Raw genomic sequence first — 26,534 nt, forward strand, 5'->3', positions numbered from 1 at the left:
TATTTTCAGCAGTTGAGTTTCTAAGTTATAAAAGTCACCTACAGTCATTAAATGGTTATTGAATCACTGGGATGGATCGAAGGTGAAGTAAAAATGACCCCCACAGAGGTTAATTTCACTTGTAGTTCAGAGTGAAGTTAAACTATCATGTATAAATAATTAGACTAATTGCACTGTGTGAAAGTCAAACAAACATTTGTCAACAACAGGTTTTTATTATTCAAATTGTGACTGCAACAGGCATGTATCAAAAAGGTCAATACAGCAAAGCCTTTACAAAATCTGGCTCGACACTTATGTCTTCCCAAAAATGGCTGTCGCAACAAATTGTAAACAGTTTTATCAACAGTCTTACAGCACTTACAGCAAAATACAAATCAGCTAAAGTAAGAAAAGCACCTGTTATTTTTCAAAATGTCTTAAACACAAACACAATTTGTGCCACTATACAGAGTCAAAGTAGACAAACCAAACACAAAGAAATGGAATGTTCAAAGTCATACTTGACCATTTTGTTTCCGTACAAAAGAGGGAAAAAAAAAAAAAAAAAAGACAGCTGGAGTTGTTCCTCACAACAAAAAGGCAAAGGGATTGGACAGTGCATTCAAAGACAAGCACACCATGCACTTGATGGGGACAGGAGTTGGTTTGGTCACTTAGCATAGTTTGTGCATAGTTATAAGGCATCAATCGAGCAGTCCTTTTTAGGTTGCATGTGGCTCTGAGAGACATTCTGCGGAGAGGGAGAGTCTCCTTCAGTAGATCCTCGCCAGGGAAAAAAAAAAAACAACCTTGCATCGCCCGTGGTCACCCTCCCTAATTCCCTCCGTCTCCCTCTTGATAAGAGACTGGCAAATCCCTGAGCGAGTCAAGTTGCGTGGAGTTTCAGGTGAGATGCATGTGCAGTGAGTAACTGCAGGGGGGAAAAGCTCTCCCATGAGTTCAACCAGCACTGGAAACATCATCCAAAAAAAAAAGAGGACTAATTTCTGTAATACCTTTACAAGGTGTCATTTCATGGAGACGTAGCTGCACATCCAACACCATCTTTATTTTGGGAGTGCAAAAACACATCGTAGCACAGGTGGAGTTACTTATGGCATCTGGTGTGTTTGAGTAAGGTTCTGCTCATGGCTTAAACAGTGGGCATGACAATTCAGACAAAAGTGGTTCGTCACATCTGTGCTTCGAAGGCAAACCGTGAAGCTGACATGGTTCACTTCAGTTCGAAGGAAAAGAAACTACAAACGAAAAAAGGTGAGTAAACAGTCTTCGTAGAGGCAGCAAAAGGACTGGGCTTGTCACATTTTTTTTTTTTTTTTTTTTTTTATCATTTTGTTTTTACATGAGGAAGAATCTTCAATACAAATGCAACATGGCATTACTGTAAAGTCTCAGGAGGGTCTCATGTCTGAATACTCCAGTTGTCTCAGACAGTTCAGTTCAGATCATTCTTCAAAATCTTTGTTTTCAAATGGCACTTCAAAATACCAGAAAAATGTCTTCAGTTTTTATACTGCTTTCCCCTTAAGGTTCACCAACACAAAAAAAGTGGTGTGTTCAGTCAGTAATGCCAAAACTACAGTGGACAAATAAATAAAATAAAGCAAATAAAAAGAAAATACAGCAGTAGCCAAATGAGGTATCTATGTATTGCTCTATGTCAAAAAAGAGGAATTAAAAATTAAATAAATTAAATAAAATCAGTGGTTTATCAAGATGGGAGGCAAAAGCAACAAAACATAAACAAAGTGTTAGGATCAGGTGAGGCAGCGGCAGGGCTGCAGGCTGTGGATGCCCCACCCGGTCCCCAGTGTGTGGTGAGGCCCTGAGGCCGGGGGCCAGGGGTGAAGAGGTCGAGGTGAAAGGGCACACGAGGAGTGTCAGGATTCTCTGCTTCCCTGAGGTATTTCTTTGGAGCTGGTCCCTCCTGTGGCGGTAGCTGTGTTGTCATTTCTTCGGGCGGCGCCATCCTCGGCGTCGGTTCCGGCGGTGCTGGGCTCTGCCTCCTCGGAGACAGTGGTTTGTTCCTGCTGCAGGCCGCCCCAGCTGGCTTTGTTCAGCCCCATGTGACCCAGCATGGTCTGAGACAGACGCGTGTCGGAGAAACGGGCCCATTCTGCAAACAGCGGCTCCGCCACGTAAGTCATGAAGCCTGGAGTGGGAGAAAAAAAGCAGTGATGGCAGATTTGAGCTAAATATTAGACACAAGCCACAAATAAAAGAGTAACACAACAAATGATTGTAACAGTTACTTACCTATTTGAATGTTGCCAACTGTGTTGTTCTCTCTATTACAAACTGGGCTGACTTCAAGTTTGTGCTTCTTCTCAATGTCTCCTACAATATACAGTTAATATATTATTATTTGCTATTATGCTGAATATGATCTTTTAGAATTGAGTGGTTAGAAATAAGTTAACAGTGAACATAGAAGAAAAACCTCATGATTGAAGAAAAGGAATTGTGATGGGACAAAAAAAAAAAAGAAAAAACAAAGACAGACAAAAAGATAACCTTGTTTGAAGAATTCCTCGGTCACTTTCTCACTCCACTGTTTGCTCAGCTCCCAGGGTCTGCAGGGGTTACAGATGTCCGCACACTTCAGAGCCATCTGTACAGAGTGGGAACAAAAACACAAGATGAACTCAGAGTTAGGCTGAGATGCAGAAGAGATGTGTCTGTGTGTGTTTGTGTGTGTATCACAGAGGAGGTGACCAACCTGCAGGATGAAGTGGCGGTGGCTGGCGTTGCTCAAGCACAGGTTCTCCTGGTTCAGGTGCAGACGAAACCTGGACAGGTAATCATTCTGTCTGCTGATGTCCGTGGCCAGGATTAAAGAGCCCAACTCCCTCTCCATGCTCAGCCTGAGGTGTGAGAAAATATGTTTATTTAGGGCATTTAGTACAATCTCTGGCGGTTTTCTGTATAAAACTATGGAAAGTAGAAAGTATTTTGAAATATGTTCCAATTCCTGAAGGAATGTGTGCAGCAGAATTTGTTGCTCTCAGCGACATGTTGGTGTCAGACTGACCTGTCCTCAGCTGGCAGGTGGGAGAACAGCCCAGTCTCTCTGAGCAGCCCCACTGCCGACTTCCAGTGGTGGTTTTCCAGAACTGAGGTATTCTGTGTTGAAAAGTGTGCACAGACACATGATTTTAATAAAATCAGATAATGTCTTCTGCTGCAGTTAATTTCTAAGTAAATTCTACCATGCTAAAGACCGGCTGTGTTTGTTCCTACCCTGTAGAGTGTAGCTAGATAGTGGTCAGTCTTGATGAGGAAAGGCTGGTTGACCCCAGGATGGTCCAGGTCATGAGTGGCAGCTGCTAGCAGTCCCAGTAGGATGTCATAGGAGGTCAGAGACCTAGCGAGCTACACTCGCAACAAGACAAAAATACAGCCAGTTAGAAATGATACATCTTCACTATGATGTCTGACGCAAATGACAAAATTAAACCAAAATGAGTTCAATCAGACCCAAAATAAAAACTCCTATGTGAATGTCTCACCATGGGTTCCTGCATGTAGCAGTACATGGCCTGTGTGACATCTGCAGCATGGACTGCATTGTGGTAGGGGTTGTTGCTGTGGTAGTCCTCCTGGACCATGACCAGGAACCTCCAGAGTTTGACCATGTCCAGCTGGAAGAGCTCCACCAGGCCATACTGGTTCAGCAGGTGGAAGGTCAGAGTGATCAGGCTGTTTCCTGAACAGGAAGACAATCAGAGTGAGCATTCTGCTTTCATTCGGTTTGTGTGTCTCTTTTTGCTCATATTAAAAGATAAACTTCACCATCAGACATACTTACACTGTAAAATATCAGTTATGCTGGGGGGGGGTTAGGTAATAATCTGGTCAGAGCCATGCCCCTTATACAAAACACAACATATCTTGTGGTTCGATCACATTGTGATTCATTATATCTCTCATTTTACTCCATATACTGTTGAATGGTGATTTAGAAGAAGCTGTTGCTCTCTGAGGTTTGATGCTGAAACATCATGTTTACCATCATTGTTTTGTGTTCTATAACATGAGCATGACAAAGAACTTACAGCTACAATTGAATTAATTTAAGGTAGGTTAGTCCCTGATTAGGTCAAATGTGATTCAATTTTAGAGTCAATCTTTATAGTAAATCCTTTGTGTCGGCCATCCAATAGATGGCACCATTGTTAACAAATTGTATTGTATTGTACAGATTGTTGTATGTGGATCCTCCAGTCAACACAGCATTACTCCAAGTTATTATAACATTTGAAACTAATTCTGACTAGGATTGAACATATTTCACCTACCATTTGTCAACCTGTCGAAGAGGAAAATGTCAAAATTCCAGTTCCCGACTTTCTCCAGCATGCACTACAAGATAAGAAAAACAAGCACAGAATTATGATTATTTCCCATCATAAAAACAGATCCCTTGTAGTGTGATTATTTTATGATTGCATAAAAGGTTGGTGTCATACTCTGGCCTGTCCAGTGTAGTCTTCATCCAGGATGTGAAGGGGGATCTGCTGGGGGACTCCCCGCAGCAGGCGGGACGAGTGCAGGTACCTCTGGAAGCTGAGCAGTCTGTGGACCCTCCTTTCAGGGTCAGAGCTGGGTGACCCACAGCCCAGCCGTGCTGCACACACAGAGACATGCACGAATAAATAACTGACCAAAAGGTGTCACCAGTGAAAATGAGCAACTATTTTTTTCGGAAATGTTTATTTCAGAAGATCATTAGGCTCGGAGAGTCGTGCGGGTCACACAAACTCTGTGGGGATCTGACACCAACACAGCGATATACAAACACTCGCTGCTGACACAGCCGCCCACTCATAAGCCTTTCGTCTGGGATCACACAGCAGACATGCTTTGTCAGTGCTCTCACACACACACAAAATGGCACTGTGTTTGAATAAACCGTGGCTGCAATCCGGAAACACGTCAGCATGAGGTAGGATTACTTTCGGGTTAAAACACACACACACACACACACACACACACACACACACACACACACACACACACACACACACACACACACACACACACACACACACACACACACACACACACACACACACACAGGTGTTTGAGGATTTATAAAAAGGTTTCAGTGAGAACGAGAGGTGCTATTTTATCACACAACCATTTACAGCTTTGATAAAGAGCCTCGCACAGGGTTTACACTAAGACACACCTTGGTCTTTATCGGCATGTGAAATACTGTACGAAAGCAAGCGCACAAATATCTGTCAATCTCGTGGAGAGGAACAAACTGTGAGCAGAGTCTGATAATGCCTCTCGTTGTCAAAGACACAGTGGAGAGTCAAGGAAAACCGGCCGGGATTCGTACTGTACTCACCGTGAAGAGTTCGGAAGTCGATGCACAGGTATGGGTGGGAGCTTCTTCGTTCCGGTTCAAATCCAACCTGACTTCTCACTCTCACATCTCCTAGAAGAAATCAGCACTTATTTCCTCAAGACTCATGCTGATTGAAAAGAGTCTGGATGTGCTAGGCCAAGTAGTATTTACATATATTTTTTGATTATATACACTGGGATTGATCTAGCTTAAGTGCCACAAGTACGGATGTTACCCCCAGGACAATGAACAGAGCACACAAATGATACGGTCACAAACATACGTGAAATCCAGTTTCATTTGATTAACTCACCCACACAGCCAAAATCCTTACTTTTGATCAGACCTTTGATCAGTCTCTGTGAAAAGCTGATACTGATACTAGTTTTCTGGCAATAGTCTAAGACAGATTGGTATGTGTGTTATGTTTGCTATGTAAACTCTATTGTGTTGCTCATGTGTTGTTACAGTCTTGCCTGATTGATCATTTGTGCTCATTTGTAACTTTTGCTTTGAAAAAAGTGCAAATCCATAAATATATCTACTTGCTATCAAAGCCTCATGGGAGTTGTATCTGTCCAATGCTAACACAATAATCCATTTTTGTTTTTTGTATAGGTATATTTGTCTTCACTGTAGCTTAGAGTATGCACAGAAGAGGCCACCATCATGTTTCAACTTTTCACAAAGAACTACAGAATAAGTAAAAGTGGAGCAGGACTTTGGCTCCATATCAACTTAAAACCCATCAATTTGGTACTCTAAACAAGGGAAAGATGTACCTTTGTAAATACTATTTGACCCAGACCTGATGTATCTTATGTTATCCATGTGCGGGCACAGTCACACTCACAAACACACACTCCCACATCCTCAAACAGAAGATTCAATAGACAAACAATGAGACAAGTCAGTCAAACAGCTGAGCATGCAATGCCATGTCAGGGACAGTCTGCTCTACTATTAGTACTCAGAGCCACTCAGAGTGGTCTATAGTCTGTCAATGACCGTTTTTATTAGTCAGGCAGAGGAACAGGGATAGGCTCCAGACGTGGGCCAGACAGACGGCGGCCGGCCTGCTTGTAGACTGTAGTCAGGAGCAGTGAGAGCGTAGTGAGGTGACAGGATGGTGCTATGACACTGATGCAGTAAATGCTAGTGTGTCGTTCCAGGCAACACTCTATATACAGCAAGACTCAATGTGGCGTTATACTGATCAAGGTGCTAAACAGTGCAATGGTATGTTTCCAGCATGGCACTCCTGATTGTGTCGTATGTGCAGGAGAATTAAAAATCGAAGCAGTCACACAGGTGTGTTTCCCCCAACCAGCATGTTACTTACTTGCAAACAGCTGTTTGAATACTACACAAGTTCCTATCAAAATACCAAAAACTAAGAATTACAATTCAAGGCATAATAATGCTCAACAGTATTTTGAAAAGCTGTTTGTAAAGTTGTTGTTATGAATGTGGAGAGTGAAACCATATCACGTGCAAAACGTAAATTATGACCAGAAGAAAAAACACACTACAATTCATGCACTCCTAAGCAGTGAGCGTGAGTGAGTTTGTGTGTATACTTGTGCCCACAATTACTGTATATACATCTGTCACATCTGCAGATGCTCGGGCTCTGCACGTGTGTGTGCACTAGTGTGATTAGTGTGTTTTGAGAGTCACGGGGTCCATGTTTCCCCTGTGGTGCATTAGTGCTGGTGCTCTGGGGTGGATGTAGGTCATGTCATTATAACTGATGTGGCGAAAGCTCTGAGTCCTGCTATTTGAAAGCACATCAGCATTAACTTGGCAGACTGAACCCCGGCCCAGGCAAACACCAGTCTGCATTAGCGTGCCTCTCCTCACACTCAATTTAATATAAAATCTACAGAGACAGATGCTTTATGCCAATGACGTATGAGACTGCCATCATACTTAGCCAAGTAAAATGATTAAAAAGCTAAAGCTCCTTCAGTCAGCTCAATAAATTGCTGTTAGTGTGACTAGACAGACGTGGCAGCAGTCGACTGAAGCTGGAAAGAAACAAAGTATAGAAATATCACATGAAAGCTGCACTAAACAGGATTTCAGCAAACTCACTGAGTAAGCCCTGAACCAAAAGTACAAAATGGGCTCTAGTTTCTGTCTATCCTGCTGCTCACTATCTGAAAATTAGGGTGGCAAGAGTTGCATGCAAAAGCAAATCTGTCTGTGCTAGACTGATATCAGGGCTTCACCCAGGCTCTTATCTAACCATTATCCCCAATAACCTTATTGATTAGTAAACCAAGGTTGATCTGGCTGCTTCCCAGGGTGCCTTTGACTTGATCTGCCTGCCAGAGCTATGAGCCCTCTGCCCTCTATCCATTTTCTAAACTGCTTATCTGTCCAGGGTCACTTGGGGCAGTGCTGGACAAATGGACACACACATGCAGTATGTGCACACAGACACGTGTACATAAAGACAAAAAAAATCCCTTTAGTCTTCTGTTTGGCGATTTACATGAAATCCTGCACTCTAACAAATCTGATCAAACTTCAAAGAAACTGAATGCTACAGATACACACAACCTAAGCCTATTGTGATTGAGAGATTACAAAAGGCCAGGGATTGAGTGGTCGTGCACTCTAGTGCTTCCCGTTCTCTTCATAATCTCTACAACCCTCTCTCCCATTTCTGTTCCATCCATTTCTCATCTCACTGCTTTTTAAGCCATTGTGTATTAAGAAATGGACATGATCATGGAGCAGATAAACCTACTGATGTCTGAAAAGTGTGTGTATGTAAATGTACGTGTGTGTGTGTGTGAGTGTGCATGTAAGCTGATAATGTGTGTGTGCACGGACAGCAGGAAAACACTTACCTAGCATGCGAATGTACAGTGCTGTCTGGTCTGAGCTGTCGTAGGAGATGGCCCCACGTCTCTGAGAAAAACAGAAGGAAACATCATCAATAAGTGTCTGAAGTGAGCCAACATAATGTTGCAAAGTCACAGGTTGGTGGTTCTTATGCCCGAAATAGTGTACACACACAGCTTGATAACTGTAGGGTGGTGTAATGTCGCTACTGTTGGTTGTAATCTGCTGTGTGTGTGAGAGTGTGCACACTAAGTGTTACAGTGATAAACATGTTCCAGCTCCATATCATCAGCCTGATATGGCACTTACACTGCTATCAGTCAAAGAAACCGACATGTTATATGGACACTCACACCCCACACACACAGACACACACACACATACTTTTGGGTCCCATCCAAGAAGATTTTGGTTGAATTTTTTTTCTTCCCCCTAATAAAAGTGTTGGTTGATTAAACATTCACGTGCAATTGTATATAATAAAACAAACTTCCCTAATCAGACACCAATAAGCAAATGCCATTTGAATAAATTTGGATAAGAATTTGAATGGACTTCAATGGAACTGACAGATATGACTCACCAACCCATAGCAAGTCAACAGTAAAGTACTGATAAGTTATGATAATTATTTATCCATTTTTCAACATTCTGGGTGGCAATGTGAAGTTTAACATTTTATTAATGACCTCCTTTGTTGCAAAATCAATCTGATGATGTAGACAACATTTCAGACAGCTGCGTCACAGGAAGACTTGTTCAAAGAAATAGCAACAGGAAGTGTTGACTCGTCCGACCAAGTTTAGTGACCAGCAGATACCGAGAAAAGTTTCTGTAAATCTAGATTTAGACTTGTGAACATAGTGTGCTGAGAAAACACAAAAAGACAAAGGACTGGTTTCAATGAGTGGCTGCAGCACAGACTGAGCACGCCTTGTTAATATTACACAAGAGTAAAAAGGAACGGTGAGAAACATTGTTACGTGCCTTACAGCTGTTTTATCTGTGTGACCAATATACAAAAAACACAAGTAATTTACTGCATTTATCATCTCTACTAACATTATAAACCAATTAAACAATGCCAACTCAAACAACTGGTCTCCAACAGGCTGCAACCGGTTGTTTCTTATCGGGAAATGTTTTTTCCATGTATCAGGAGAGTATTAAACAGCTGCTATTCTCTACCTATTTTACAAGCCATTATTGAGCTATATACAGCGGCCTCTGCATCTACATCACGGGTTATGGTCACGGTTGATTAAGGCATAGAAAGGAAAAGATGTCGCTGCACAAATTTCTTATGGCTTACCATTTTTACTGCTCATTCCATCTACCAGTACGCATTTAATACAGTGAAAACTAAAGATGGCAACTATTGTAGGCTGAGGCCTTCGTATCTGATAACACTAGAACTGCTTTTTAACAACGGTCTAGATTTACATACAAATACATTGAATCAAATCATATTAAGTGAAATTGGTTCACTGGTTCCTAAAATATTCACTGACCACATCAAACGTGTACAATTGAATAAGTCAAATGATTTTACTGGCTCAAGATGCACTAAATGCTTCCCGGTGGTGCATCAAAGCCCCTTGACGCATGCACTCCAAACCTGGTTTTGGGTTTGAAGCACCAACAATAAACCCAAAAAATATTTTCTTAAGGTTTCTGGAGCCACAGTTTCCACTCATTTCTTTCTTTTCTTTTAACTAGGGAGCTCTCAATGAGGGTACAGAATGCCGAAATATGTACAAGGATTCCAGCAAACAAACCAGCCACTAGCGCAATGGTAGTTGTAGCAGGTATGACTGTGGTAACTGCATATTTGCTCTGTTGACAGACAGCTGCTCGGGGCTACAGTGAGCTATTGGCTCACCTCTCTATGCACTCCTCACATCCTGGCCCCCCTCCAGGCCGACTGCGCACTCTCCCTCCTGGGGCTACCCTCGTGTAGGATTACCCATCCCACAGGGAGCCTGCATGACTGGCCAGTTGGCTCACTGACTCGCTGCTGCACTGATGGACTGGCTGATTGTCTAGTAGGATGAACTGTGTAAGAAATGATGGGCTGACTAAATGATTAACCGAGGGGGTGAACAGATGTTAACCTTGACTGCTCTTCACTCGACCTGCAAAGCTCACCATATACCTCTGTCCTGCAAAGATAACCGAGATGTTTTCAAACTATGCTTCCATGCTTTCTTAAAATACTGGGAAGCTATTTCTGTAAAGCTAAAAATGTAAACAAACTGGTGAAAATGTAGCCTGGGTTTAATCATAGTCTGATACTATGGAGGCTGAGCCAGAGGACAATGATGGAGCTGATCTACATCTATATTTTGGGACCATTTAATGACAACCATCAGTTGGTCACACCACAAACAAAAACACACGCAAACATAAATGTACATGCTTGTATACTCATTACTTCATATCCAAAGGATTAGTGCAAGTCTCCTTCAAACACACACACACACACACACACACATACACATATACACACCTGACACCATAACACCAACCAATACAAAGCTAATATTTTACCGGCTAGCAAACAGCTTGACTCAGGGTGGGTAATCTGCAAAGCTGTATTTTAGTGTCAACAGGCCTCTCTGTTTACACACAGCACCGGTGGTTAGTGTGAGCATTATAGATTGTGTGTATGTATGCATGGGTTGTGTGTGTTTGTGTGTGTATGCTAGTGTGTATAATGGCGTTGGTATCGGTTGTAACATGCGTGGGAACTGTATAATGCTGGCTCTAGGGCTGGGAATGGAAGAGTGACCAGCCCTGCCAACACTTGCCCAAACAAACCTTTTGGCCAGAGCTACACACACACACACTCACACACACACACACACACACACACACATGCTCCCTTGTGAGCTGGTAAGAAGGAGGCTGCAGTGCAAACACTTTGTCAATGTCACATTCCCAATGTGAACGGAGGGGAAAGTCACGTTTTACCCTTGAAATGGCCGACCCCACAACACACACACACACACACACACACCCCTGCCACGCCTTGCAATGCCAACATACACAAAACCATACACCCATGGTCCTGTCACGGTCCAACATTCATGAGCTTGAGCTCCTTTGTAAGCTCTGTGCTTTTGGCATTTATGCTTCACAGCTGAGGGTGATGAGAAATAAGGGAGAGAGAGAGATGCAGGATGTCAAAGGCAGGACTTGAACTCCAAGCCTCAGACGCATGCTTCTTTTATTAACTAATACATTTGATAGATTCGAGTTGCTTTTCCAGCAGTGATCCATCTCCTCCTTGAAACGCATGTTGATTTCAGCTGCCTGCCTGATCTTACGATGTCTGTGTCTCTTAATGCGTCTTTAGAGGAGGGAGCGTCACTACATTTTTATCATGGCTTAACATGAGTCCCTTATCTGCACTGTGCTGATGTCATAGCGAACCGACTAGCTCAACGTGTGTGTTTTATGCGGGATACAAGGGAGAACTCAACAAAACCTTCCATCGGCCAGCTACTGGAAGGGGTTTTATAATGAAGTATCAGCAGTAGGTTTGACTTGGTCACTACTAAACACCTTGTCACGTTCTGAATATGGATCAGGGCATTTTTTCAATCTGTGGATTAAGGGTACATTCTGTGAGATAGAACTGAAAGAAGCAAAGCGGTGAACTTATCAGACAAAGAAGTGCGGGCATTGCACCCAGCTGAGTCAAGTCTCCACCATCCAACTTAAAAACATGGGTGGTTCTGTGCCGATATCACAGGTACTGATCACGGCTGCACCAAGGTGTGGCGCAGCTAAGGTATCTGACTTAATGGAAATCTGCCAGTTGACTGAAGAAAGACACAGATAGTATCGGATCGTCAACGGCTTAATTAGGATTTTGTATGTATTGTATAGATCATTCCCACGTTGTCAGTTTCCAAGAGTCAGAATTTAAAACAATGGCGCAAACTTTAGGATGGCGGTTTGGAGCTGAGCCGGGATGAGCAAGGGTCAATATTGACTATAGCTGATTGTGGCTAAGACACATGTTAATCAAGCAAACACACTCCATCAATCCTTAGAAACTGTTATTTTATTATTATGATTATTCCACTAGATCTATTTTGTCGGTCTCCATGGTGCCATTAGACATTAGAGATATTAGGGCTGACGGGACTTTTGCTTTGGCTTCACTGCTGAGCCATGCTGGTTGCCATTTGACCCCTAGCCGCTGGCATCAAACATAGCGGGATTAAAATTTCTTCCAATCTGTCGGCCCATGACGTTTAATCACTCTCGACTATTTTTAGTGAAAATAAGTCACATGGCACAATCAAGTACCTACACATACCGCCCAATATTTAACTTACTCAAACCAACTCTAAATCAACATACTTCAAACTAAATTATCCTGGGCATATTTTACAGGAAAAATATTGGATTCAACCAAACTTAAAGAAATGCCTTGAACAGCCATTTCAAATCATATTAAACTAGTTAGCAATGTCACAGATTGGTTTTCTTACCAAACATATGGAAACGTGTCATCTACTCTGGTTGCCAACTGTACACCTGGATTTGCAGTCAGTTGGTGTTTGCCTGTAACAGCCTGAGAACAAGCTGAATTCAGTTTTGTTTGGACTTTACTGCTAGCATAACAGTCTGCTCATTGTGCTGCCTGCAATTGCATGTCAGCTCGTTTACATACGGCTCTGTTTCTTATCTCAGCTTAGTTGCTCTGCCTGGGGATACGGCACTCAGGTTTCTGAGGTCAGGGGGGTCACGTGATGTCAAAACCTCTGGCTCTATGAGTAACCCCAGGCTTTCGATGTTAGCATCTATTTAACTGTAGAAGTCAGAAAATGCCTAACAGCATCCGAAAGGTTCAGAAATGTGAACTCAAGAGACTTTTACTGGAATCCAGTCAAATTCTGCCAGTAAAGGTGTGCTGGAGATTTGGCTTTTTGTCCCAATTTACAACTACCTTATTGTTATGGAGATGTTTGCCCAAAGCAAACTGACTATGGTATTTTGTGTGTGTGTGTGTGTGTGTGTGTGTGTGTGTGTGTGTGTGTGTGTGTGTGTGTGTGTGTGTGTGTGTGTGTGTGTGTGCATGTTTAAAATTAAAAAAAAGGTGCTGGCTGAGTTGAAGGAACTCACATTTACAACAGCTCAGTAGCTATTTCAAACATGCTCACTTTTCATCACAGCATTGTTGATTGAGCTGATATCGTAGTATGACGCTCTTTTAAAAAAGGTATTCAACGGTCCAGTGCACAGTGCAGAATACACACACTTCCTTGTTTCAGACACAGATATAAAAACCTGCCCTTATCACGTCAGTTAGTTTTAAAATAGGGTTTTAGCTATGGACGGGCCTATTGCACAGTAAGTCAGTCGGGGCCAAGCAAATGAGGAAGCCAGCGGTATTCCTATAAACTGACATATCAGAAACAAAGCACACACGCACCACACACACACACACACCACACACACACACGTAAATTCCCGAGATAAAAGTGGCTGGACTCCGCACAGTTTCATAAACTGAAAGCTTCCTTCTGAGTTATGACCTCTCGCAGCGCTCTGATGTGTGGGACGACACATTCCAGTTACTGAGTGCTGGGCCGTAAACGCGGGCAGATTTTGAAGTGAGCGAGTGAGTGTGTGCGTGTGTGTTTGTGCTCAGGCCGCATACACAAAAGCCCTAGATGGAGTCTACCTGTTGTGAGGGTGTTTTAGGAGAACGCTGCTCACTCTGACACACTCCAGCTGCAGTGAGTTTCTGAGAGAGGGCTGCTTGGTTTGAGGAGGAGAGGCCCTGGCTGAAGTGATGAGGCCTCTGGCGGTGAATGACAGAGCAGTGTTGTCACCAGAGAACAAAACAGCAGGCATGCTGAGCAGTAACATATATACACACAACTGATGTCTCGCTGTCTTTTTTTTTTTTTTTTTAACTGGCAGGTAGAGTGTCATAAAATGATTTAAGTACTTTAAGGGGCCTTGTATAAACGTGCTTTTTGTAGTGTTTTATGAAACAAGTACAGTAAAGGGGTGGGGGAAGGGGGAGAGTTGGTTCATATTCTCACAGGCTGTCTACCCTGCACAGGAATTTCATTCATTTCAAACATCATCCCCAGGCTCTAATTGCTTCTCTGGGCCAGCTTAATGCCTCACCCCTCCTCCCCTGGAAGTCTTAACCTTCTAAAGAAGGCAAACAAACCCCAGGTCTCCAACCAGAGCACCTATCAACTATTTGGGGATTCAAACTGAGACAAAATGATAAATAAATCCTTCCTCCCCTGTATAGGCTCATCTCGTGAGTCTATAGGGCAACAGTTAATATGATTAATATTCAGTCCAAGCAGCTGGCCCCTGACATAGCGTCCGTTAGCGTGTTGATGTGCAGAACCACATTCTCACGGCCGATTGCACTCGACACTGCAGCACAAAAACAAAATCCGATGGCACAGTGCAGAAAAAAAAAAACCCTTATCGGTTCAGTTAAAATCAACAAAGTTACTCCCTCTGAAAGGAGCACTGTAGTGAAACATCCACAGTGTGGATGAAACAAGCAGTGCTATCTGCTGCTCTTACGCACAGGCCTCAGCCACAGGCATCCTCTCCTGTGCCTAAACACCACAAATGAAAAAGGAGTCAATCCAGAGCCAGCAGCCAACATACTCTTGATGATATCTCTGACCATGATATGATGGACTTAACTCCCAGCAGATCAGCGTTTCCTGTCTAAGGCTGCCTTCTTCGCATTATCACCAAATCCACGTGACCGCCTCATCATCAATACCATGCATCTGTTTATTGATTCTTGTATCTCTACTAGATTTTTTTCCCCCCTGTTTTGAAAAAGCTATCAATTACACACCTCGTCAGAGCCATGTGACTGTGCCTGAGTGTGTTGCTGCTACCAAAATCATGAAAGGCAGCCACATGGCATGAAAACTTTGACTCCGTTCCTGACATGTGCAACATCTCCGTCATTGGTGTAGTAATACAAATCTACCTTTATCTCCAAATTCATGCATGTTTTGTGGTTTAGATGGGAACCACATGACTCTTCTGCTGTGTCCTACTCCCGGTCCTTTCATTCTGCACCAATCTAATCTGTCACCGTCCTGTGTTTACCCTTCACTCCACAGAAGCCCGAGGTGATCGAAATGCATCACAATACATGCAAACTCTAAAATCATCTTCCCCTCACTTTTAGGATTTAATCAACAAGCAGCCAACATGCATTGTCACAAAGACAATAGAAGCATTGTAATAGATAAATGAGCCCATTTATTTCATGTCGGTGCCGTTTTCAACGCCTCTTCAACAGCATATTTACACCCAATCACAAGCATTCCACGACCACAGAGTGACATATTCTTCTAGGACTCGGTAGTCTCTTCGACCCTACTTCGTCCTCTGTTTACAAGAGGAAATGTCTTCATCTGCGAGGGGAGGTGGCGGGGGGTGGGAGGGGGTGGGTAGAAAGAAAGAGGGAGCTTGTGAGTGAGCGGAACAAGATAGCCAGAGAAAGAAAAGAGACTGAGACTCTGGCCATCTGTGAGTCTGGCTGTGAGCCAAACCACTGCCCACAGAGCCCAGGCACATGCCTAACTGCCTCTCTCTGCAATGGTAGTCCAGCCCTGCTTCCACAAACAACAGGCCTGTGGAACCACACACAAAAACACAGCCGCCACCAAGGACAAATGCACCCTTATGGTCATAAATAGGGCCCGAAACACAATATTTGTAGATGTGTAATTGCTCTGCGACAAAGGCTGAGTGACACTGCTGTGTATGCCATACATGCATGTTCGCCCAATTCTGCCAATGTTCAACAAGAAAAGAAAAAAGACAAAAGACTATGTCAGCAGGTCTTTATGTTGAATTGCCGGATCCCCCTTCTGTCACCGTTTTGTTTTTGCACGAAGCATTAAAGTGTTTCTAAACCATAAATGCATGATAAAAAAAAAAAAAAATCACATGTAGATCATTATTGTTTCACTGGAAATGCACTCAACACTAGAAAAGTGCAGTGCTTGTTGCAAATTACCCCTTTTTTTCACAACAGAAGAGGACAATAACAGCACACCTCACACCTGCTGATTGAAAATGAACTCCGGCCCACTTGAAAAATTAACTGGTGGACCTGATCAAGGGACAGAGTAGCTTTACACTTGTGTTCGAATGGTAAGGACAGGCATTCTGGCATTATGCTTAAGTTTGGTTTTTGGGATGTCTACAGAGATCTTTGGGTTTCAGGCCTGAGAAAGACAGATCAGTCACATTGGACTGCTTTAGAACAGAGGACTCAAGGCTTAGGACTACTCCAGGTCCTTGGGTAAGTTTTATAATTCTTCCCAACTAAAGCAAAGCCAGTGGTAGGATAATAGCTACAACTCCGGCATAAGATGGACGTATGGTCAGTAGAGTCTTGTCCAGCCAGCTTATACTGCTACATTTCATGCAACACTAATAACCAAGCAAAGAAAGACTGGCAGATAGGCAACACTGAGGGGCCTTTGATAGCTTAAGCTATGCATTAGTCCAGTCTGTGATGGTGTTGTTAGGTTCAAAGCTGACACACATGGGTGGTTATGTGGAGCAGGGTCCTGCACAAAGCCCTAATGGTCAGCCATTGAAGAGGGCCGCTCACCATGTCAAAGACAGTGACTTAATGCTCATGTAATATGTTGGGAAGTGTCAACGCAATGCTGTGGGAATTTCTGTTCATGAGCAACTAGAGGGACGTGACCCACAGAGAGCAGAATACACCCTGCTGCTTTTGTGCAAAACTACTGAAGCAATATGATTTTTGGGAAGTGAATTTTTTAAAAGTATAACACTGTGGGGAATATGTTTATTGAATCATGCAAGTCATGAGTCAATAAACTAATTCCCCACACTTTTTTCTGAACTTTTTTTCCTGAGGTTGCAGACACACGTGTTACAGTTAGTAAAACAAACGTTCAGAATAAAGGGCCTGGTGGATAGTACACTAGTACACTACACACACATAACACTCAATGCTTTGCTAATGCATTGGAGATGCAATGTACTGACGTGACAGTGTTTTTCTGTTTTACACAAGAGTCAAACTGAACGTGACCCCACAACATGAAGATTGTTGTTGTGGCCTACCTTTCTTCTTTTCTTTTACCGCAGAGCACAAATATTGAGGCAGGCGTTATCAGAGCTGCATTTCCAAGAGTTCAAGACTCTGAGAAGGCAGGAAGTTCAAGTATGACTCAATAATTTATGTTTCTTCTGTCAATGTGTTAAAGGTTTATGTTAACACAAATAACAGTTTGGCACGTTCCTTCTGGCAAATGCAGCAAGTCCCAGGAGTAAACTGCTATACTTTAAACATCACACTGTCAGCGCTGGCTAAACTGTAAGCCAACCAGGCCTTTATCTGTGGGCAACATTCACAAATGCAAAGTGGCTTCAGGGAGATGGCTTGTCTGTGGTGTGTGTGTGTGTGTGTGTGTGTGTGTGTTTTAGGTCTATGGAGATAAGAAAATGTGTGTGCCTGTGTATGTGTGTGTGTGTTGGGGCCTAGATATCCAACAACCACCTGCAAGATTCCTGTGGATTATTTGTTAAAAGGGTGCTGCTTTTAAAGGCCTGTGTGATTCTATAAGCCAAACCCACCACTGTGACTGAATGTGAAGATTATTATTAGTGGAGTATTTATTATCTGTGTTGTTGTTGTTGTTGTTGTAGTAATGATTTACCTGTGACAGCTGTCTCGGATCAGGAGCCCCGAAGAGAGAAGAGCTGGAGCTGAAACTAATGGCTCCCCTCCGGCTGAGGACATGCTTGGGAACCGGCCTGTCTAGAGGCAAAACCGGCAGCTGATAACATACTTCCATTGAATAGTCAGGGCTGGATCCGGATCAAAAATATAAAATGATAATAATAATAATCAATGAAAAAAAAAGACAAATGCAATGCGAAAAAAATATATAACTGGTGAGTTAGGAAATCTCTCAAAGCCGGAAAAAATCTTTCAATATTGTGGAAACGAACTGCAATCGAGCTGTAAAGTATTTCTGTTCATTATGAGCGACTTAAAACTTGTCAAGATCGCCTTCATTGATGCTGCGTCTTCTCTACCTCCACCGTTTTACCTCCTTTGGTGTCATTCTCTGTGTGTGTGTGTGTGTATGTGAGAGAGGGGGGTAAATGTTCATGCTGCTGTTGCATTTGCTCCTTTCCTTCTCATTTTACTCAAATCCGGGCCCACGGACGACGAGATCTCCTTCTTGCCATTTTCTGGGTCTCTATGAAAGCGCTTCCTCATTTTCACGGCAGAGAAAAAGGTCCTCTCGTTTGCGTTTCGTGGCGCTCGCCGATCCGCATATCCCCAAATGAAAACAAAAGGCACGACCACTTCAAAAAAAATGTCATCAACATATCATACCGTATGCAACACCCGGCGGATGAAGAAAGAGAGGGAGAAAAGAGGAGAAGAAGTGAGGCAGCTCCAGGATGTGAGACCGTTTTGTCAGCCGCTTGCAGGGAGGGGGGAGGAAGGTTTTCTCTCATTCAGACTCGCACCGGTGTCGAAATATAATCAACATGTAGGGCTTTTCCGTCTTTTTTCTACGAGCTGCATGATGATGGAGCTGTTGTCTAATTCACCGCTGAAGCACAAAGTGTCTGGCTCAGAGAGGGAAACCCCGACGTTCATCTCAACCCGGACTGGCTTCACAGGCGACACAATGTCATGTCACGTCACACGACCGAAAAAACGACAAAATAACACCTTCAAGCGCGTCTTTTCCCCTGTTACTGCCTACCTATCGCCCTAAACATTAGCCTACTGTAAGGTTTTAAAGCACACACCACCTGCCAGAGATGGTGCTGTTGGAGAGAGCTAAAAAAACGCCCTTGTCTAGGTTTAACCAATAGTAGCGAGGCAGTTATTGCTACCTCTACGCTGATTGGACGGGGTTTCTTCTGTGGTATGAAACGACGGTTGTGATTGGCTACGCGGTCAGGGCGATCCCAAGACCTATATGAGCAGTCGTTTGCAGACGGCGTGGACTTTCTCAAGGGTATTCCTCCACAACGGGGCTTGCCCTGCAGCGGTCCACATCATTGCCTGTGATTACCTTCATCTCATGACTCATACTACTTGGGAACTGAGACTCACCGGGAGTTTGAAATGCAGCCGGGGAAATACAGTTAAATGTTGCAGCTCTTTCAGGCACTGGCAATTTCCTCCATGTGACTACTTGTGGTGACTCAAGACACACACGCAGATTGCATTGTAAAGCAGACTGAGTTACTCATTTCATTGTCAGCAGGCTTTGTTTGGGTTCTATGAGTCTGCATTATATCCATTTAAGATAATGCACCATTGACTTTTTGTTTGATAAGGTGTAGCTGACCTCTTACTATAGCTGAGTGATCAAATAAGAAAGAAAAAAAAAACCCTACAGCATTAATGGACCAGAACATGAGCAATTTAACTGGAGGTTTTCAGTGCCATGCTCATGTGCTGGGGGACAATGAATGTGCCATGGCAACAGTCAGGCTCAGTGCCAATGGAGGCATAATCCCCTCCCTCCCTATTTCCATGGGTCTGAATGTAGTCCCCCCATGGTCATACCCCCCACAAAGACGGCCTGCATCTTTTCCAGGCAGCTACGGCAACACTGCAAAACACAACCATCATAGATACTGGCAGGGGTGGAAAGAGTGGTAAAATAGCCAATTCCAGTTGAGGTATACTGTGTTTCTATTTTTAATGATGTCCAGGCAAAGTGAAATTGCTTGTGTGTTAATGATTAGTGGAAAAGAGAAGTTCAAAATTAGCATTCAGTGACACATTAAAGTTGATACAAATGTTTTAGTAACACGTCTTTGGTCTCCTAAAAGGAAAATGTGGTATTGTGATTGAAACCTGATTTTTAAAATATATTTAGAGGTAAACAAAGGATCATTCAAATATTCACTTGATTTAGTCATAACTGTAGTTGTCTCTGCAACTTTTGTCCTTTCAAAACCAACTAGGAGGCTTAATCGAAAAACTCCTTGCATGTAAATTGAATTATTGATTTTTAAACACAAGTGGAAGAAAAGCTACTCAACTGACTTCACCTCTAATACATTACTTTGTACCCCTGAATGGTGGATGGTCTCATTGCAGAGAATACACTTTAAAACTATACAATTATAATGTTAATTGCTATTTCTGCTTAACATATCTTACTTCTGAGGCATTTGCTGCAAACATGTGCCAGCAGAGCAGAGAAGGTCAGCCACACAACAGTGTACTGTTTTTGCATTTGCACTTAACAAACCTGTTGTTGCCAGACAACTCTGAAACTGCTTGATCTTGCATATGACTACGTCAATGACACGTCATGTGTGTGTGTGCACAAGACAACACACACACACACATACAAACACACACTACACTCACTCCTCTAAGTGTACACTTGGGTAAAGATTTGGGAAATAGTTTTGTTAATTAATTTCTTCCCCTCCTTTTTTTTTTTTTTTTTTTTTTACACATGCACACACAAACCATACACAGAAACACACTTTTGAAGCATGGCAGATGTGTTTAACTATTCCACCATCAGCCTCAGGAGCTTAGGGATGACAAGGAACCAGTGAGCTGCGTACCTGCTGATTCCTCTTGGGGTCACAGGTACAGTATCTGCTTATGAGGCCCCCAGTGTCTCTGGAGCTCTCTGAAGAGAGACTGCAATCTCTGGTGTCCCTAATTGATTTACCTGTTAGCTTCGTACAATGTTTCGAGCATCACAAGAGTCATTACCTATTGCTGCATTGCCCATGCAGCAATTTTACCTCTAAGCAATGCTCTTTGATGTACATTTTCAATATTTGCATCAGTGTGCTTATGTCTGTAAACAAACACACCTATACATAGTGACACCGCAGTATTTATTTCATGTTTGAAAATGTTATGATACATACACTTATGCACTTTATCGAATATTTTTAAGACATTTAAGTATGCATTCCTCCATCTTTGTTAGTTGGATTTGTACAATGCTGAAAGACAAGGGAACTACATTTTCGTCCTGATGTTTAGTACATTTGCACTCTTTAGTCTACTACGTAATAATAAGACATTATTTCTATTATCATCTATTTGAATTTTTAAAAACTGCATTTTCAGGCTGCTGCACCTTTTTGTATTGAATGCCAATGCAAATCCCTGGAAATGTTTTGCTCTATGTATGCAGCACCACCTTGTGGTAGAAAAGGACCCTTACAAGGACACTGCGGTTGTCTGATGAAGAATTAATTAAAGCGATATTGAGGTACACTATAATATATCTACAATATATCCCAAGCATATTTTAATGAGTAGGATACTCTTGGTTTCTAATCAGAAGAAATGTGCAGTTGCATTTATATAGTATAATAGCATATTAAAAGCTGGCAAATCCTCTTTGTGCTTTTACAGTTTGATAAAAGCTTGTATTTCTGTATTCAGATATGAACAATGGGAATAAGAATTTTGTTTTAGTGTAGAATTTTAAGTCCAGAAATGTGAAACTGAATGACTGAATGTGTCCCAGATAACACCAATACTATATGTGACAGACTGACATTATAATTCTATGAGAAGTCTGTTGTTAACATCCATATTATTTTACCCACTGAGGCAACAGCATAACCACAAGTACTATGTCAGCCCAATTTAGTGACGACTGCAGTGATGTCAATATGCAGTAATGCAGTGACTGGACATTGCCTGCCCTCTTTCTACCACTAGATAGCAGCCTTTTACTGTGTTAAAGGCAAGAGCTTCACAAACACAGATGCTACACTAAACTGCTTCACCTGGGTACAGAAAGAGCAGCGTGAGAGCTGACAGCAGACTGATATGATATGATACTGATGCTAATGAGTTGACACTAGTCTTTGTATGCATGGCTCTGGTATGAATGGAATAACAAATGTTGTCACATAACCAGGAATGCCTATCACTTGCCAAGGCATCTGACAGCTCATATAGCAATTAAGAATCTACTTAAATGTCTGTGTGGACTATCTGATTCTTTGTAAATCAGTTCAATATTTTTCTAAAAATAAGTAACAGGTAATAAAAGATATCAAAAATACTATTAATAGAAATTAAAAGAAAGTCCTAAATATGCTACTTTACAGCAGTAGAGGTAGTATATCTGAAAATAGAAAGGACATTTAGGGGCGACAGTCTGAAGCTTATTGCTGACTGGGGTAAAACCAAGGATAAAACCTTTTGAGGGGATTGACAGGCTAGCAACCAAGTTCTTTGTCAGATGTGATGTTCATGACTTTCCCACTGAGCAAGTGAGCATGCTCAGATTCTCTGGGCATTGTCACAAAGGTATCCCAATAACACTGTCCGTCTTTGCACTCTTAAAACGTGCTCACCTGCTATGTGATGTTTTGCACCAAATTTCTTGAAATCCAGATTTCATTACACTCTAACTTTAAGTGTTAAAGCTGAGACCATGTGAACTGCACTTATTTCTTATGGAGCAGAGGGTGTGATGTTCAGACTTGGCTAAAAGAAGCACTTGAATGCTGAACGTATTTCAGTTTCCCATAACCATCAGCTGCAGTGACGACTGTTAAAACACACTGACGTCTCCTTTACGTCATTGTATGGGAGCGGATGTTACATAAAAGTCTGCGTGGAAATCTGGCGTTTGCTTCATTGTCCTTATCATTACTTGACTATATGTCCACTATGATGTAAGACATTTGCAAAACTGTGAGGCTCCACATTACGTTTATCATGCAAATCAACTATGTCACGCTACTTATAATTACACTGGTATTATCCCGGAAGCAGTCGTGAATTATTGTTATGGAAAATGGTTATCAGTAGGGTTTTTTCACTGCAATTCTGTTTTGTTGTTGTGCTATGTTTGTACTATGATTATGTGGATCAATGATTTTAATTATGTGTTTGATTATCTTTTCAAAACCTTTGCATTTCCTATGGTCATATTAATTATAACTACGACATGAGATGTCATGTGCAGCAGATGTTTACTGTCAGTGTGACCTGAATAAAATGACATCAGTCCTTTTTGCTGTCTGGTTAAATATGACTGAACTATGACTTGTATTCAACCCAGAATAGAGTTTGGACTGTTGTACTTTAAGTTACAGAGGATGTTAATGTGCATTCATTTTTTAAAATATCATTATGTGTTCTTCTACTATGTGTAGTTTGTTTTTTATACTTGCTGAACATGACTAAAGGTGAGGTTGGAAGGTTGCATCTATCTTTCTGCATTTTGTTCTAAATGTTAATACTCAACAACAACCAAAAGTCCAACTAAATGCTGGTTCATTTAATCAAATTCGCCCAGATTATGATGTTCATGCACTGATTCAAATGTAATTATATGACCAGTTCCTGCTTATAATCAAAGTGATGTCCCAAAATGACGCTATTAGAATAAAAGATTGACTCATTTTTCTCGTACTGATTTCATCACGGATGTCAGTCATAGTGACACTGTCAGAAGTTTGAAAACTTGTACATTGAAAACCTGTAAGTAGAGAAAAAATCATTGCAACCTTGACAACCACTTGTGTTAGAAGACAGACAAAGAAAAGAAAAAGAAATACTGATTCAGCTTACATATGTGGCCTTTTAGTGTACCTGGACTCAGGAGAAGTTCTGTACACTAGTCTGGATGAATCTGGAGAAGTCTTGCACTCACAAAGCCACAGAGAAGTCCTGCAGCTACACGTGGACTTGGAACCACATGAAGACATGTCCTGATCTTCAAGCAAAAACTAGAAAAGAAAAAGGTAAATTAACTCTTTTAGCTACAATAGAGGAAAAAGTCTGCACATTTCTCTGCTTGCAACAGTAACCAAGTGTTTACACTAGACCATGACTTTTACTGATGTTGTTTGTGCATTAAAAATGAGTGCAATGGAAATGACCAAACTGATTCACTAATTATGTTTACTACAGCTGCTGTAATTGAAAAGCTTGAAGTGCAGTTACATGTTTACTCAAGTGTGTTTTTGTACTGTGCTAAATGAATCACCATTATTGGACACAATTATGAATTGGACAAAATCTGACTATACTGTGTAGTTAATTTTCAAGCTTGAAGTCCGTAGCGGGGATCGTCTCTTTTGCAAAGGTAAATCTAAATTTCTACTCTCATTGAGCTTTAAATAAGTGACTTTACCTTTACTTCTCATGTGTACCATAACTTAATACTACTACTGTCTGCCTGTAGTGAGTCTACAATGAGTTACTGCTGTTATCACCATCACTTGCAGATTTGTCATTTTTCTTCTAAGTTAAATTTGCAGCAGGGTGGTTAAAAAGTGTTGAAGTGAAGTGTTTCCGATACCTATCAGTAACTATTAGTCTTTTAAGGACACACACAGAAATATAGAAATAGACAATTATGCTTACCAAGACCTTTTTAAATGACAGGTGGTGACTGCTCACCATTTGTATGAATACAATATGACTTCCACCTAACTGAAATATTCATACAAGAGAACAGATGGCACCCTATTCTGGTCCCAAATACACTTTTATCTTGTTTATGAGCTCATAGACCTTTATGTGTGTGACTGTGTTTGTGTGTAACCACCTACTGTTGTGTATTTTGTGGCCTTGGCAGAGCCTGCAGACTCTCCTACTATATACTCAAAGCACTATGTATGAGGAGGGTCATAGTGAGTGCATTACACAGGGCACTGCTGCTTTTAACACTCACAGCAGCACTTTCTGACATCCATATTGGTTTTTTGTCATCAAGCAATCTTCATACTGCTCTTCATTTATCTTTATTGCATTTTTACTGACAGGCACGGCATTATAATGAGCCAGACTGTAATGGCTTAAAATTATTTTAAATGCCCTGCAATGACAAAGACATAACCCAGAACATCTTCTTAATTGGTCTCATTTGAATTCACTTTTGGCGCTGCCTAAATGGTTCACATTTGAGTAGTCCTTGCTTGTGGTTAATGAATTTGTAAATATACTGGTTCCAAATTTTTAAAGACTATTGATTAAAGCTAAATTAAGTGGTGTGCCCACAGCATGAAGTGATGAGAAAACATCTTTGTACAGTAGTAAATCACAGGAAAAAGATATAAACAGAAATGAGACATCAGGTGAAACACACATGCTTATACTTAACATTTATCAACAAGAAGCATTAGGCATCTATTTTGATCAATTTGCAAATCACAAGTCAAAGAAACGGTGCAGTTAAGGGTGAGATTGGAAGGTGTTGTCTCATAAAATCTATTTTTATGTCAGTTTCTCTCTAAAATTTCAAGACATGATTCTCACCATTGAGGTGTTAACATGTACATACTTATAGTGTCTTTAAAGCTGTGATTCCCAATCTACAGGATGAAACAGAGAAACAGAGAAAGAGAAACACATTAGACAGTACAGCTGTCATTTTCAGTGATAACATCTGTTTAAATATGACTCACTGACTTTGACTTGTCTTTGTGGAAAAACCCTGTGTGCACAGCCATGTGACCTTATTGCATAAAGGGAATAAAGTTGCCAGGAATGCAGTTGTCATATTGTATGAGAGAAAAAAAAGATTACAAATGCTTAGAGAACTAACAAACCACCAGAACTGAGGATGAGGGTACTTTGCCATCCACATCCAACAACCCTGGGAACCCAAACAAGGATCTTAACTATGCCCAACCATTGCTGTCAGATGTCACCAAGAGGAGACATTTACAACCAGTTCCTTGGGCCTCCGTGTAGCTGAACAGTACAGGCAGCAAAATGTTAAATCCTGTGACGCCAGCTGAGAAATAGTGAACAAAATGTCTATAAATAATTTCTGTTGTACATTTAATTGCAAGCCTTGTTAAAATACACCATGAGACTATACATATCTCTCATTAACGCACTGACAGCCTGCAAATATACACTTGGGGACATTTAGACTTCATACAAAAACACGATGCACACATGTACATAAACATGCATAAAATCAAGCCCTGCATTACAGGAGCACAGACATTTCAGTCCTGAATTTTAATTACATCACTCCTGATGAGAATTACAGAAAGGAGGATGGCATTTGTGCAACAACACAGAAAATTGAGTCATTATACACAAAGACACTTTATTAGTGTTTGATGCTTGCTGCTGTCGTTCACACAACTGATAATTACCATCTCTGAGTCATCCATCTAAATGTGTTTGCAGCACAAGCCATTTCACAGTCAAACCAAATGATCATTTTTGTTGTAATCGCTGGTTGTAACCAAATCAGACACTACAACAATCACCTTTACATAGATTTTGAACATTTGAGTGCTTGCA

General features: G+C 41.6%; 1 protein-coding gene across 7 annotated transcripts; it reads right to left on the minus strand.

Moving 5' to 3' along the window:
* Window positions 1–199: 199 nt before the first annotated feature.
* Window positions 200–19,001, minus strand: pde7a (phosphodiesterase 7A). Of its 7 annotated transcripts, none has more exons than XM_053342505.1 (12): window positions 18,630–19,001; window positions 8,221–8,281; window positions 5,360–5,446; window positions 4,473–4,630; window positions 4,302–4,365; window positions 3,513–3,709; window positions 3,244–3,375; window positions 3,035–3,126; window positions 2,723–2,867; window positions 2,518–2,614; window positions 2,260–2,340; window positions 200–2,155 (listed from the first exon to the last, which is right to left on the minus strand). In XM_053342505.1, the coding sequence occupies exons 2-12, from the start codon at window positions 8,225–8,227 to the stop codon at window positions 1,884–1,886; spliced, it is 1,332 nt and encodes a 443-aa protein (XP_053198480.1). In that variant the 5' UTR covers window positions 8,228–8,281; window positions 18,630–19,001; the 3' UTR covers window positions 200–1,883. The 7 variants fall into 7 exon arrangements, with proteins under 7 accessions (XP_053198480.1, XP_053198478.1, XP_053198476.1 ...); XM_053342503.1 differs by having other exon boundaries at window positions 5,360–5,449; XM_053342501.1 differs by having other exon boundaries at window positions 17,941–19,001.
* Between the last annotated feature and the right edge of the window lie 7,533 nt (window positions 19,002–26,534).

This window comes from Scomber japonicus, chromosome 21 (genome assembly GCF_027409825.1).
Source record: "Scomber japonicus isolate fScoJap1 chromosome 21, fScoJap1.pri, whole genome shotgun sequence".
Classification (NCBI taxonomy): domain Eukaryota; kingdom Metazoa; phylum Chordata; class Actinopteri; order Scombriformes; family Scombridae; genus Scomber; species Scomber japonicus.

Coding starts and splice junctions, on each gene's coding strand:
- pde7a (XM_053342500.1), bottom strand. CDS start 18,078: ATGGAAGTATGTTATCAGCTGCCGGTTTTGCCTCTAGACAGGCCGGTT. Junction 8,282..17,940: donor ATCCGAGACAGCTGTCACAG/GTAAATCATTAC, acceptor TGTTTTTCTCAG/AGACGTGGGGCCATCTCCTA. Junction 2,615..2,722: donor ACCGCCACTTCATCCTGCAG/GTTGGTCACCTC, acceptor CACTCTGTACAG/ATGGCTCTGAAGTGTGCGGA.